The sequence below is a fragment of the Coccinella septempunctata genome, chromosome 2, assembly GCF_907165205.1.
Source record: "Coccinella septempunctata chromosome 2, icCocSept1.1, whole genome shotgun sequence".
Taxonomy (NCBI): Eukaryota; Metazoa; Arthropoda; class Insecta; order Coleoptera; family Coccinellidae; genus Coccinella; species Coccinella septempunctata.
Window position 1 is genome coordinate 52,466,270 of NC_058190.1, and position 13,734 is coordinate 52,480,003.

General features: G+C 40.7%; 1 protein-coding gene across 4 annotated transcripts in view; it reads left to right on the plus strand.

Moving 5' to 3' along the window:
- LOC123306436 (bromodomain adjacent to zinc finger domain protein 2B) overlaps window positions 1-13,734 on the plus strand; it is a 41,504-nt gene that overhangs the window by 6,638 nt on the left and 21,132 nt on the right. The window contains exons 5-15 of one of the 4 annotated variants that reach the window (XM_044888436.1): window positions 5,291-5,918; window positions 7,278-7,476; window positions 7,705-7,951; window positions 8,887-9,189; window positions 9,877-10,182; window positions 10,618-10,736; window positions 10,803-10,954; window positions 11,074-11,272; window positions 11,459-11,524; window positions 12,132-12,176; window positions 12,494-12,547. In XM_044888436.1, the coding sequence (XP_044744371.1) occupies window positions 5,291-5,918; window positions 7,278-7,476; window positions 7,705-7,951; window positions 8,887-9,189; window positions 9,877-10,182; window positions 10,618-10,736; window positions 10,803-10,954; window positions 11,074-11,272; window positions 11,459-11,524; window positions 12,132-12,176; window positions 12,494-12,547 (2,318 nt within the window). Of the gene's footprint in view, window positions 1-5,290; window positions 5,919-7,277; window positions 7,477-7,704; window positions 7,952-8,886; window positions 9,190-9,876; window positions 10,183-10,617; window positions 10,955-11,073; window positions 11,273-11,458; window positions 11,525-12,131; window positions 12,177-12,493; window positions 12,548-13,734 lie in introns of all 4 variants that reach the window. The other 3 variants (XM_044888434.1, XM_044888433.1, XM_044888435.1) reach the window with 3 other exon arrangements.

Below are 13,734 nucleotides of genomic sequence, written 5' to 3' on the forward strand. Positions count from 1 at the left end.
AGTATATAAAGCTCTATACGTATTATCATGATATCAATGATTAGAACCTGCCAACTAGATCAAACTAGTTTTTGAGTTTTTTTTCAGACAAAAAATGGAACTGGAGCATGTAAAAAAACATACTTAGGTTTAATATTCGAAAAAATGAAAGTTACTATTTATTATATCACTGAAGTGGTGGATTGAAAAAAAATCTTTGACTGCGCCACTGCATTCTAGATGAAAAAGCGTCTATAGAAAGTAACATTTGTTTTTCGATGTCACTGAAACTGTACGAAATAGAGGCACCAATTAAAATGAGTAATTCCATAAAATCGTTAAAGTTACATGATAATGAGAAAATACCGAAAATTAGACCTATATATAGAGAGAATTGTCTAGGACAGCCTGTCAGAACAGATGAAAATGTGTGGGAGGGCGTCAAACTTGCAAAAAAAAAACGTCACTTGTACATTCTCGAGCGCGGTGGCATTTTTTCTTATTTCGAAGCTAAGGATGTAAGAATAACGGAAAAAATATAATCTTACCGTTTCAGCAAGCCGAAACAATGAAAATTAGCCATAAAGGTAACAAAAATAAGTTTTTTTGAATTATCTCCTCTCCTGGGCTTCAAATTGTTTTCGAATTCATTATAAAAGTTGTAGAGCACAAAATTTTCTACAAATTTTGTCCGAAGCAATTTTTTCTTCGTTTGAACGTTTTTGAGATATATGGCGATGAATGTACATTAGGCTGGGTTTCTACATTGACCTTGGCCTTTCGCATGTGTGGCTAACCTTCTTGCCCTTATCGCCCTGTAACTCGAGAACGGTTAAGGGTATGAAAAATTGCTTCGGACAAAAGTTGTACAGAATTTTATTATCTACAACTTTCATAATGAATAAAGAAACGATTAGAGATACAGGAAGGGAGATAATTCGAAAAAATGCCTTACTATCATCTTCAAACTGCCAGATTATGAAAATCCCCCTGATTAGTGTCAGATTAATGGCTCAACACGTCTGCAATATCGAGATTAACCATCTGTATGAACATCTGACAAGCTCGAGTATGTACAAGTAACGATTTTTTTTGCATTTTGAAAGGACCGTCGTGTCTTTGCGTCACATCCGAATTGTCAGTATCTTGAAAAGCTTCCTTTGAGTCCAATTAACATATCACATATCCTCTTAAAATCTGACACGCTCGAAAAACTTTCTTCTTTAACATTTTCAACTCTTCCGTACGGCAAGTCCCACCACGCAAACTGTCAGATTAACATGAATTGATTATCAGAGACACGTAGTGTATATACAGTACCTTAACCTGACATGCTCGAGTATGTAGATCTGAAGATTTTTTTACATCTTTGAAAACCTCGCAGACGCTTTCCCCACCGCTGAAAGTGCATACATCATAGTACCTTTTTTTTTACCATCTTATCTTCAAATTCCACTAGGGAGACCTAGAAGACGCTCGAGTATGATCTAGGGTCGTATTGTCGTCTTATTCAGTAATCATTTTTAATTTTTTCTCAATTTTGTCGTTTTGAAACTTTTGTATAGGTAATTTTTGGTGAAAGTGAAACGTTTTATTTTGTCCAGTTCTACGTTCTGTTGAAAAAAAAAGCCGCACCTTTACTTTAAATGAACCCTGTATACAACTTGTAAACAAAAGAAGATAGAGGAAGGCGCTTTTGTCCGATATCCCTAGGGTTACAGAGCTGTCATTCAGTGCCATCGAATTTTGCCCGCTCTGTACATCCGGCCATGAGGACCATATTGTGTATGTGTGTGTGTAATAGGGAATACTCCTTCTGACGAATAAGATGTATTTTTTATGGAACATCTTTGCAACGTCACGTTTTGAAATAACCATTTCAACCGTTTCCCCAAAAAAAAATATTTTAAGCCCTTGAAAATGAAAAATAACTATGGGTATTCAAAGTTTAAAGCGTTTTGTGAGAATTGTACAAGCTGGCAACATCGACTGAAATATGCCTTGATAATAAAGGACAACAAATGCATTATCTTGATGAGATAGACAAAGATGGCTGTCTATGAAGTCTGCGACGAACGAGGAAGGTCGTAAAATTTTATGGGATTTTTATGAACGGTTGCAGTTGAAGCTCGGCAGTGAGTAGGCGCCTGTAGATCAACAGCTGTTATTTTATAAACAAGCTGATCGGACATTGTTCATTTCATTGTCTTGTATGCGCTGTTGCCAAATCGTAAACTCCGCACAAAGCGATTTAAGGATGATTTTGAATAGTTTCCGCGGTGTATTTGAAAAAATCATGAATGAAACTCATAATAATTCAGTTTAAACTTGCATATGCAGTGATTACGCAAATTGAGGAGGATTCCCCATTCCCAAAGTCGAATATCCACTTCAATTTTTGAGCTGCGTATTCGGCGGCCGCGACAAAACGGCCGTACGACCCGAAAATCGCGACGAACGGCAGTGCGCGCCTATAACCTCCAAAAAAACGTGCGTTTCCTCCGTATCGGCGGCGTCAACGGCTTCGCCCCCATCTTGGAGCGTCAGACGCCGGTGTCCCGTCTCATCTCCTACGCATTAACGTCGCCCCGGCTGAAAAATCCATATAATATCGCACAACCTGTTCCTCGGCGTGCATACGGGAAGGGAAGCCCGCGGATCCGGCCTGGGCTAAACTGTGTACAGAGCACACAATATATTTCATTTATTGATTTACCGCCGCCGCCCCGCGCACCCCCCTCGACCGGGTTTCGCTACATCCAGCGAGGACCCGTCGTCGTAATTCATTTCTGCACTTTGTCGCGCGACAATTATTATTGTCGTCGTCCTTACGCGGCGCGTCGGTTCTGGCGGGACGCGGGGGTTGAAGCGTCTTGATCCGACCCGGTTTTTACGCTTTTGAATGTTCGTCGTTTAGATTGGAGGTAGTTGATTGGTTAGTTGCGGATTTTGGCCGTGTCGCGCATAGCAGCGGTTTTTATTCCGTCCGATCAATTTTCGGCGGTACTGAGGAAGTGACTGGGGGTGGGGGGAGGTTCTTCGGAGGCCGAGGCAGGCGCGAGGCTATCTTGTCATCGCGAGGCGCGGAACCGTCCGAGGCATAGGGAAGTATGTGAATTGGAAGAAGGTAAATCTGATCAATTATCGGGATAATGGAGAACGTGTAATGAATCCCAGTTTTCTGAGGAAAATTGGAGTTCATTTTAGTGCATTCCTTTCGTTTTCATATTTCCGCCTTTGAAAATATTTAATTCTCAAATATTCAGTACATTCATTCCGATAGGCAGAGTAAGTGTAAAAAACCGTTTATCTGTGTTTAACGTTGTTTTTCTTGCATGCCGTTGAAGATTTCGACGTTTTTCTGATGTTGATATGCGATAAACCGGAGCTGACGACGTTTGACATTGCTGTACTGTATCGCTTTCTGTTATATTTTATCGTTCTTTACCCTGTTTCGCGAGTTTGACTTTTCCCTTCGCTATCAGTCATGGCGCGTAAGCCCTTGGGGTACTGAAGGGAAAGTCCCGTCCACCCCCCTGTCCGCGTTCCGCGTCATAAGTTCTGCATCCGAAATCTCTTCTTTTCTATCAGTCATGGCGCGTAAGCCCTTGGGGTGGAGAATAAGAGATACCGCTCGTCGTTAGTGAAATCCCGTAGTTGCGCTAAAAATAGACCTTTTCTTCCCTATCAGTCATGGAGCGTTATAGCCCTTGGGGTAGCGAATAAAAGTCTCGAATAGATCCGCCCTGGTTGTGTTTCTTTTCATTGGAGAAATACAATTAATAACATCCCGATACCGTATGGCAAGTCATTTCACTTCGCGACGTCATCCCTAGTATTCATTTCGTCAGTTCTGGTTGGCGCATTTTTTGACAACTTTTGATTTTTTTCACTGCACCCGGTATAAACTTTATAAAGTGGATAGAATTTCCCGAATGTACGTTTGCTGATAGATTCGCTCATATTTAATACCTACACATATCTCTGTTGTACATATAATCAGTTTCCGAAGGTGTGAATAAACTAGCACATAATTTGATTTTGACTACTTCGTTATCGCTACCACCCTAGATAACAGCGAACTCTGTCTCCGAGTAGCAGCTACTCTGGTAGGTTTGCTATTCTTCCTAGTGAAAAGAATAGCTGGCGCTCGAGATAAGTATTCTCCGAGGTAACCACGTCACAAACGATTTAATATTTTGTTTTCATAAGTATTGAGAGGGTCTTTATTGATCTGGGTTAAAGAGAATCAATTTAACAAAATGTTTAAAATGTTTAAAATCGTCTTCAGCCTCTACAATAGATGGTACAACATTGAAACGTTATTTGAAGAAGGTGGCATTATAAATCAACAAGAAAAATATCACACTAATTTGGAAGAAAACCTGAAAGTTTTTTGTAAATGAACAATCTACTAAAGCAACAAACATGAATGAAGGGCAAAGGAAACGAAGATTGAACAAATTAACGACTTGGTTACATATATGCTTTGCCCTTCATTCATGTATGTTGCTTTAGTAGAGTGTCATTAATTTTTGAGGAGAGTATACCGTTATAATTCAAATATTTCCGTATTGAGAACGAAAAATATCATGTTTTCATTAGCCTATCGGACACGATAATGAAGTCGTTACATTTTTATCGGTGATAAATCAACATAATACACATAGAACAATACAAAATTGAGGCAGATTATCAAGTCGCTTCTGTAATAGCTCAATCTTACGAAAGTTATGAGAGGCAATTAATCTTTTAGGTTTATGCGGCTGCTACAAAAAATTAGAGTATTCGAAATTATCAGAAGAAATAATCGAACGATATTTCACTGCAATAATTTCTGTTCCTCCTGGGTTTCAACACTAGCAGAGACCCGTACTAACAGACTCTCAACTAACGGACCGTGGGGTCGGTATTCAGCCTCAAAATATACAGATTTACAGGTCTAAAGTAAAAGCACAACGTTAGGACCACGTGAACTCCATCTGCCAATGAGATTGTTCCTTCGTTAGGTCTTAGTTCTTAGGAACCTAGCTTAAACTCGCTGTTAGACCAATTCCGTTTCTGTTTCTGCCGGGTTTCCACACCAGCAGAGACCCTTACAAACATACTTTCATTTAAGGGACCGTGAGGTCGATATTCAGCCTCAAAATATACAGGTTTACGGATCGAAAGAAAAAGCACAACGGTAGGATTCGGTTCCCTGCTTTGCCTTCGTCTTTCCAGGGGCTTTCGCATCGTCTGTCAAACGACCAACAGTAGTTGAAGCCAGAAACACACCAGAAAATTGACTTATATGTTGTTCTTTTTCCAGGTGCAGCATGGTGGTCGATGGCCTCCCACCTGGCGGCCCAGGACTACCTCGCCCGCCTCCAGGCGTCCGGCCTGAACTTCCCCTCGTTGGCGGACCCCTACGCCTCCCTGGCCGGCCTACCCTCCCTCTCCGGCTCCTCGCACCACGGCCAGGGCAAGTCGAAGAACTCCAAGGGCGGCTCCAAGTCGCACGGCAACGCCAAAGACAAATCCTCGCCCTTCTCGCACCACCACCAGCAGCAGCAGCGATCCTCGCCCTCGCTGAAGATGAGCTCTAGTCCGGCGCCGACGTCGTCGAAGGCCTCCTCCAAGAACTCCCCCGGCCTGACCATCCAGCCCGCCTCCGCCGGGCGCTACCAGCAGCAGCAGGAGAAGAAGGCGTCCAAGTCGGCTGCGTCCGCGCTGAACGACATGACCTACAACATGAAGCAGCTGGAGAAGCTGAAGAACAGCGGCAACAACGTGAGCATCAGCTCGAGCGATTCGATGGGAGGGAAGATGTCGACGTCGTCGAGCATCTTCAGCAGTCCGATGAACATGGTGAGCGGGTCGGATAAGGGCGCCGTGACGTCGGCGGTGTCGAGCGCCAATTCGATCAGCAGCGTCGGCTTGCCTTCCAGTATTTTAAGGTTAGTTTTTTGCTGCGTCGAAGGCTTGAAGGGAGGGACGCAGCGGTGGAATATTTTAAAGGGTTGTACCTTGTCGAAAAATAGTGTGGGATCATCCTCATTCAGTTGAATCTGAACCAATTATATCCCATAAGGATGGAATTTATGTTGTTCAAGTATTCTCATGATTGTTGTGCGTGAAACGCCAGATAGATCGGACAATTTCCCAGTACTAAAGGTCGGATCCATTGCTACATGACCTGAGATAGCCACGTCCCTCGCTTCGTCCCTTTCGTGTACATTTTCATTTTTAAAGTTGAAGTTTGTTGTACTTATTCAGTAACGCACTGTACATGACATTTGTCATACTTAGTGGTTTTTTAAGTAGTCATAAATTTAAAACGGTTTAATGTAAAACCAATAATTATAAATTTTTACTTTCTTTAGTGCTGCCTTAGAAGGAAATGGGTAAGATTGCTGATTATTCATGTTTCAAATGGATTTTCTTGATAATATTTTCTACACTCTACATAGAATATACGCAAATACCTTGTTTTAATCGGATAAAAATCGATTATTCCATTCATTTATATTTAATATGGATATCTAAGGCCCGTTTGCACCAATACTCCTTAAAACAAGTACTTAATTAAGTGTCGTTTAAAGTTAATGGACGCTTAATTTTATTCCTAGTTGCACGAATGTGGCTTAACAGAATCTTAAGTAAGGGGCCCTTAAGTTTTCATATCTAGTGATATTTCAGTTTTTTATTTTGGTGCAACTTCATTCTAGTCCAATAAAGCCTTTTCATTGGATGGCCGGTTGCCGATGATCGTTGTCATTTCATTAACCTAACTTTATTGTCCTGTCAGTCAGTGTCAAGCAAACTTTCATATTATTATCAAAGAGTGACAACTTTTTGTTGCTGAATTAGCATTATTATCGATAATGAAATGGATTGTCAAATAAAAGGTACTTCACGTTATTAGAAAAACCACAGCAGTTCTGCAGCCAGTTTATGAGTTCAACAAATTATTTTAGGTTAGAATCCCGCCCTTAAATACCTTAAGTGGTCATTACAGGAGCGCTTAAATTTAAGGATTTAAATGTCACTTGTGGTTGGTGCAACTTAATTTAAGTTAAGGGTTCATTTTAAGGGACACTTAACACTAAGTGTGTTTGGTGCAAACGGGTCTAACAAGAATTGATAAAGCTTCTCAGATTATCATAACCTTAGAACATAGATAGTATTTATGTTCTAAGGTCATAACTCACTAGACCATATTTGTGTCTTATGTTACAGTTTCATCATTTTGTTAAAGGAGTTACGCTTTCATTAATCTTCTTCCTTTACTTGACAATAATTTGTGGAATTTTCAGCGATCCAAATTCGATACTAGGCGGCGTTCGCCTACCTCCAGATACAGAAATAATCAAATATACCTCATCGATAGTCGGCCCTAAGGTACCCGGTACCACCAACCGAGGTAGAAAAAAGACAATATCTCTAGATCCTCCCTTGGTGAGCGTTCATCCCTCAACTTCCCTGGACAGATCCAACAAACGACTGAAATTGAACGTAAGTTATCCTCCCGATAAAAATCTCAACTATAACGTCAGTTCACCACAGAAATTCGTTCTCTTCTTCTTCTTCTCTTTCGACTGTCATGGTGTCATAGAATCGGGTTCTATTTTTCTGTGATGTTTTCGTCACAGAGTTCCTTCTTTACAAATTTGGTAGAAGCAGAATCTTCATTCCCTATTCTTTCTTGAAAAAAAAAAGAAGATAATTGCATTTTGTTGGCAGGATTCTCAAGAGGACCATCAGCAAATGAACTCGCACGATAGAATAGAACTGATAAAACTGCCACCGACCAACGGCAGTCCTTCGGGTATGTCGGGATCGCCGTACAGCAGCAATAACGGCTCGGAGTCGACGGGGGAAGCCCCGCTCAATCTGTCCCTCAAATCGTCGACGCCTACCTCGTGCAGCACGAATCCATCCCTCAACTCCCTGAGCAACATGTCGGCCAGCATAGGCATGGACAGAGTTTGTAAGTTTACGGTTAGATCTTTCGTGATGCTGGATAATTCTGGCCTTAAAATGATGAGGGAAAAAAATATCTCATCATTTGGTGAACAACCTCACTCAAACCACGAAATTTTGTTCTACTTAAAGAACTCTCCGCTGAGTAGACCGTGGAATTGTGACAGTTGACGTTTCTCGTCGAATTCTGACAGTTGACGTTTCTGGTCCAATTTTGACAGTTGACGTTTCTTGTCTAATTTTGATAGTTGACGTTTCTTGTTGAATTTTGACAGTTGACGTTTCTTGTCGAATTTTGACATTATACGTTTCATATTGAATTTTGACATTTGACGTTTTTTGTCGAATTTTGACAGTTGACGTTTCTTGTCAAATTTTGACAGTTGACGTTTCTTGTCGAATTTTGACAGTTGACGTTTCTTGTCGAATTTTGACAGTTGACGTTTCTTGTCGAATTCTGGCAGTTGACGTTTCTTGTCGAATTCTGGCAGTTTACGTTTTTTGTCGAATTTTGACAGTTGACAATTTTTGTTGAATTTTGACGTTTCTTGTCGAATTTTGATAGTTGACAATTTTTGTTGAATTTTGACAGTTGACGTTTCTTGTCGAATTTTGACAGTTGACAATTTTTGTTGAATTTTGACGTTCCTTTTCGAATTTTGACAGTTGACAATTTTTGTCGAATTTTGACAGTTGACAATTTTTTTTAATTTTGACAGTTGACGTTTCTTGTCGAATTTTGACAGTTGACAATTTTTGTTGAATTTTGACAGTTGACGTTTCTTGTCGAATTTTGACAGTTGAAGTTTCTTGTCGAATTTTGACAGTTGACAATTTTTGTTGAATTTTGACAGTTGACAATTTTCGTTGAATTTTGACAGTTGACGTTTCGTGTCGACACAAGTTGACACTATTGAGACTATAACACTTGTTCTCCTTCAGCGCGAAGGAAGCCCGGCCCGAAACCCAGACGGGTGATACCGGCGGCGTCCCAGCCGCCGCCCGCGACGCCCAGCTCCTCCCTGATCCAGATGTTCGCGTCCGCCGATTCCCCGCGACCTCCGAGTCGCAACGAGGGTTCCGACGGCGGCAGTTCCACCTCGTCGACGTCGGCCACGGCCGCGAACGCGGGCGGCTCCTCCTCCTCCAACCACAAGGAGGGCAGACCGAGGAACCTGGGTAGGGGCGTGAGCAAGCCGAAGAAGAACACCGTGGCTTCCCTCCTGGCTCAGAGCAGGGCTTTAGGTAAGCTTATTTTTGTCTGGTTAAACTTCTGCGGGTTCCAGAGGTGAGTATTTTGAAATATTCGAGATGGCCGAGTTGTCATTCCCCCAAGTCCAATGCGGTTTCAACGGATTTTAAGGTTGGCGACGCCTCGGGGATGGTTCAGTACGTTCTATACCTTCTGAATGAATATTGGGGGTCATTCGAGAAACTTGACGTATCGGATTAAGCCAAATTTAAAGTTAATCCCAGTTCAAACTGAAAAAATTGAACGGAACTGCCGAAATTAATCTAGGATCAACTTAAAACTGTGCAACAGGGCCTAATGGTGCTAACTTTTGTGTATAATTCATGTTGGGTTCATCTTCATTTCTCCCCCCGGGTTTCCACACCAGCAGAGTGTAGAAGTATTGAGACACGGTATTGAAAGTTGTTTACCCCTTTTTACGAATAATAGTGCCAACTTCAAACAAATTTTGTGTTTAATTTACAATAAATCCGTTCAAGACCTACGATAAGAACCAATGTAATCGGCGGACGGCAATCACGTGAACTCCATCCGCCAATATGCTTCTTCCTTTCTTAGTAACTCTGCGTGAACCCATCATAGGACCAATTAATTAGAGCAGTGTAGAAGACTCGAGACGCGGTATTCAGTGATAGCTTCGATCTGACCAGATTAGAAAACTTTTTTTCCTTCCTCTACAGGGATAAAGCCCATGCCCATGTTGGACCCTAACACTTCGATGAACCAGCAGCTCAGCTACCTGAAATCGAACATACTGGCCGCGCAGCAGTACATCAACGAGGCCGGCGGCGACGAGAAGATGTTCAACAAGCTGCTCCAGGAAAAGTTCAAGGGTACCCTGAGCGATTCCAGCACGGTGGACGCTTCCACTGACTCGGACAACATGTCCGATTCCAATCACACCGATTCGGAGATGGAGGTCGAGCTGCCGGTCAAGAAGCAGAAGCAGTACGACGAGAGGGCGCTGCGCGTGCCGCTGGAGTTAGGTAATGTAGTCGTTCAGATGTTATACTCTGTTTTTTTCCATTAGGGTAAGAGTCAAATTGATGTTCGTGAAAGATAGTCATGGAGTCGTCGATAGTCGGAACCAAAATTTTTCTATGGCGACGTTTCGGTATATTTCGTCACCTTCTTCAGGTTGAAATTGCAAAATACATGAAGATTGAAATAATTTGGTTTCCCTATGTGTTTAACAAGAAAAATATAGAATTTATTCCTTCCGGACTTCCGGAGACCACAGGAATAATTTTGACATTCCATAAATTGTACGTGAATTTTTATTGGGATTGTCTGTCGGAACATCGAATTTTAGTTTCCTTCTGTGGTTTCCGGACCTTCGTGGTTAAATTTGACTAAAAACGCACAGGCCTGCTCTTTGAATGTTTTGAGGTCAGCCAACTTACCTCTACGCCATATTTCAGGTTGGAAACGTGAAACTGTGATCAGGGGACTGACCAAAAACGGCGGTTTGAAAGGCGACGTTACTTACTCGGCACCCGAGTGCTCCAATAAATTCAAACAAATGTCAGATGTCACTCAGGTAAGTGGTATGATCGCGGATCATGGATGGATTTTGGAACCTAACGAAACGGTATTTTCTGCGCAGTATCTAGATAGTCAGAACATCACGGAATTATCCAGAGAAAACTTCACCTTCAGCTGTAGGGTTATCCTGGGCAACTACCTCCAACCCATGCCTCCCGAGATGGCTGTGGATAGCGAATATGTCCAACTGACCGAAGAGGATGTCACAAAAAGGTGAGTCGGATGAAATATCTCCTCCTTACCCATCATTTGCCACAATTTGTTTTCCGCCCCCTCTGCTGGTGTGAAAACCCGGGGGGGCAGAGAGTATTTAATTGATTCGAAAATTTCAGATTGGAGGAGTTAAAATCGGCCATGAGAACAAACCTGTCGGTAGAACAACGAATAGAATTGGCCAGGAAACAACAGGCCGTCAGGGCAGCTGCTAGGTTGGATAGGGAGCAGGCCAGGATAGCCAAGGAGATCGAGAGGTCCGAGCGTCAGGAGGCCGCCAGGAGGGACAGGGAGATACGATCTCAACAAATGATGGAGGTGATTATTGTTGTTATTTCTAGTTTTGTTCGGTTCGTGTTCTGCTTAGAGTTTAACGTGAATTAGCTTGCTCATTTCCGTTTCGAGTAACATCTCTTGGAATCATTTCATCCATTTCATCTAACAAAGACATCGAATCATTCGCGTTTTGGTCATAATTTGCTTTTGTTATGTGTTGCATGCCAGGCTAAGAGAAAACGTCAAGAGGAAATGGAGAGACAGAAACAGGAAGAACAGCAAAGGAAACAACAGGTGAGTAACTTTCATATAGCTAGATAAAACTTTCTTCAACAAAATTACAAAAAAAACAATAATACGGAAATAAAAAATAATAAATAAATAGAAAAAAATAAAAAAGAAGGAAAACACTTTTACTCATTTTTTCGATGGGGACTTGAGTTATATTCAATATTTGTGAAAATTTGTTCACAATAATTATTAGGAATTGTATCGACAAATTTCCCTGAAAAAAAAAACACAAACTTTCAAGGCTTTCCGACATTTTCAATTTTTTTCCTCAGAACTTTATACTATTATTTGGTTCAGTCGTCAATAAATACCAAGACCAGAAACGTTGTTTCAAAACTCGCACACAGTTCACCACATTCATTGTCAACAAAATATTGTTGACAAATCTATAAGTTCGTCCAGTTTCTAGTGAAACACCCTGTATATTAATTCCGATTCTCTGATGCGATATTATGTTGATGCTCAAGAAAAAACAAGAAGACAAAGCTAGTTATATCAATGCTTTTGTTATACATTAAGAATTTCTCGAGATGTTTAAATTCTTATTCATTATATCTTAATTATCCTTACTTTCTTGTGAGCATCAGCCTAACACTTCTAATATTTTTAGGAAAGAGAATTGAAGAGACAACAAGCATCGATGATAAAAGAACAGGTGAGAAAACAAGTATTAAACATTGCAATTGTTTTTTTTTTCTTACTAGTAGTAGGAATAGCGTTGTTGAATTTTCAAGAAATCCTTTTTCATCATTTGCTGTCGTGTATATTCACAACATCTTTGTGCAAATTGTGGATTTAACTTTTCGAACCGCACTCGTGAAAATATTCCCTTGGATCAGTTCCTGCAAGAGTACTTTTGGTATTTCTACTTTTTATCGTTTTTTATCATCCTGTCTCTATCAGTGCGTGTGTATTTTGATTAGGAGTTTGATGTAATTCAGTTGTCACTCATCGTATTATTTCTTCCTTTAGATGTACATTCAGGAGATCAGTAAACAGCAAGAAATGCTCTACACTGTTGAGTTGGTATGGCCACCATGCATTTTTACGGTGCTAATGTTCTTGTGCTTGAGCATGTCAGCTGTTTTATGTCGACCGTCTTTCCAAGATGTCGCTCATTAAAAAAAAATATTTGGTTATACATTTGAATGATTTAGCGGCGAACAGACAATTGTTGAATTCTGAAAAAAGTAATCGATTGGCGGGTTTCGAACTCTCGACTTCCCGATTGCCGTTCGTGTGCTTTACCACTGAGCTACCAGAAGGTTCCATAGGCGCAAAGAGAACCACTCGTCACAGAATTCAATGTTAATAGGCTCAGTCTTTGAACTGGGGCTTTCAATTCATGAGTTTTTCTATAGAGAGATAGTTTTTACAGATTTACATAATTATCAGGTCGCCGCTAGTTCTTCATCGGTTGAAAAAACGTTCATCTTGGAAAGGACGTCCGATGAAATTGGCAAGCATGAAATGTTCAGTTTGAAATTCGATTTACTAATATGCTGGCCATCTTAAAAACTGCTAAACACTATTTTGGGTATACTGGTGATGGTTTTTTTTTTTATAAATTGGTGGAGTATGTACTGAAATAATCGTTGAGTTCATTTATGTTTTAATTATTGAGTGAATTGTCTCTTTATCGAAGGGAAAATAGATAGGTTCGCGTTTTTATCGAAAAATGGCTCTGTATTTGAAGGGTCTGAATAATTCTAGGTTTGAATTTTGGGAAATATCAAATCGAATACATCTGTTAACAAATTAGGGTTGGAAATGGCAATATTTTTATGAAATAGGCGTTCAGATTAACTCTCCGTTTATAGAGGGAGGGAAAAATACCTAATGCACAAAACTCACACCTTCGGTATTTACTGTTTTTAGAGATATACTCGAAAAGTTCAGTTTTCATTTTGATATGGCTGGGCCTGTCTGCTTCACAGGTCAAATTTCCTTTACTCAATCAATTTGATTGAACTCAACTCTACACCACTGTAGGCTAATCCGCTCTAACCTTCCGTCCCCCACACTCTCTACATAATTCCTCCATTAAATTATATTTCTCTATACTACACTAGTCTACTCTACTCAACCCCACTTAACCCTATTCTGCTCTTTTCTTGTCTAACCTACTTCTTTTTACTCTCCCTCAATCTCTTCTTTACACTACACTTTACTTAATCCCTCCCCTGCTCCATTCTTTTATACACTATTCTACT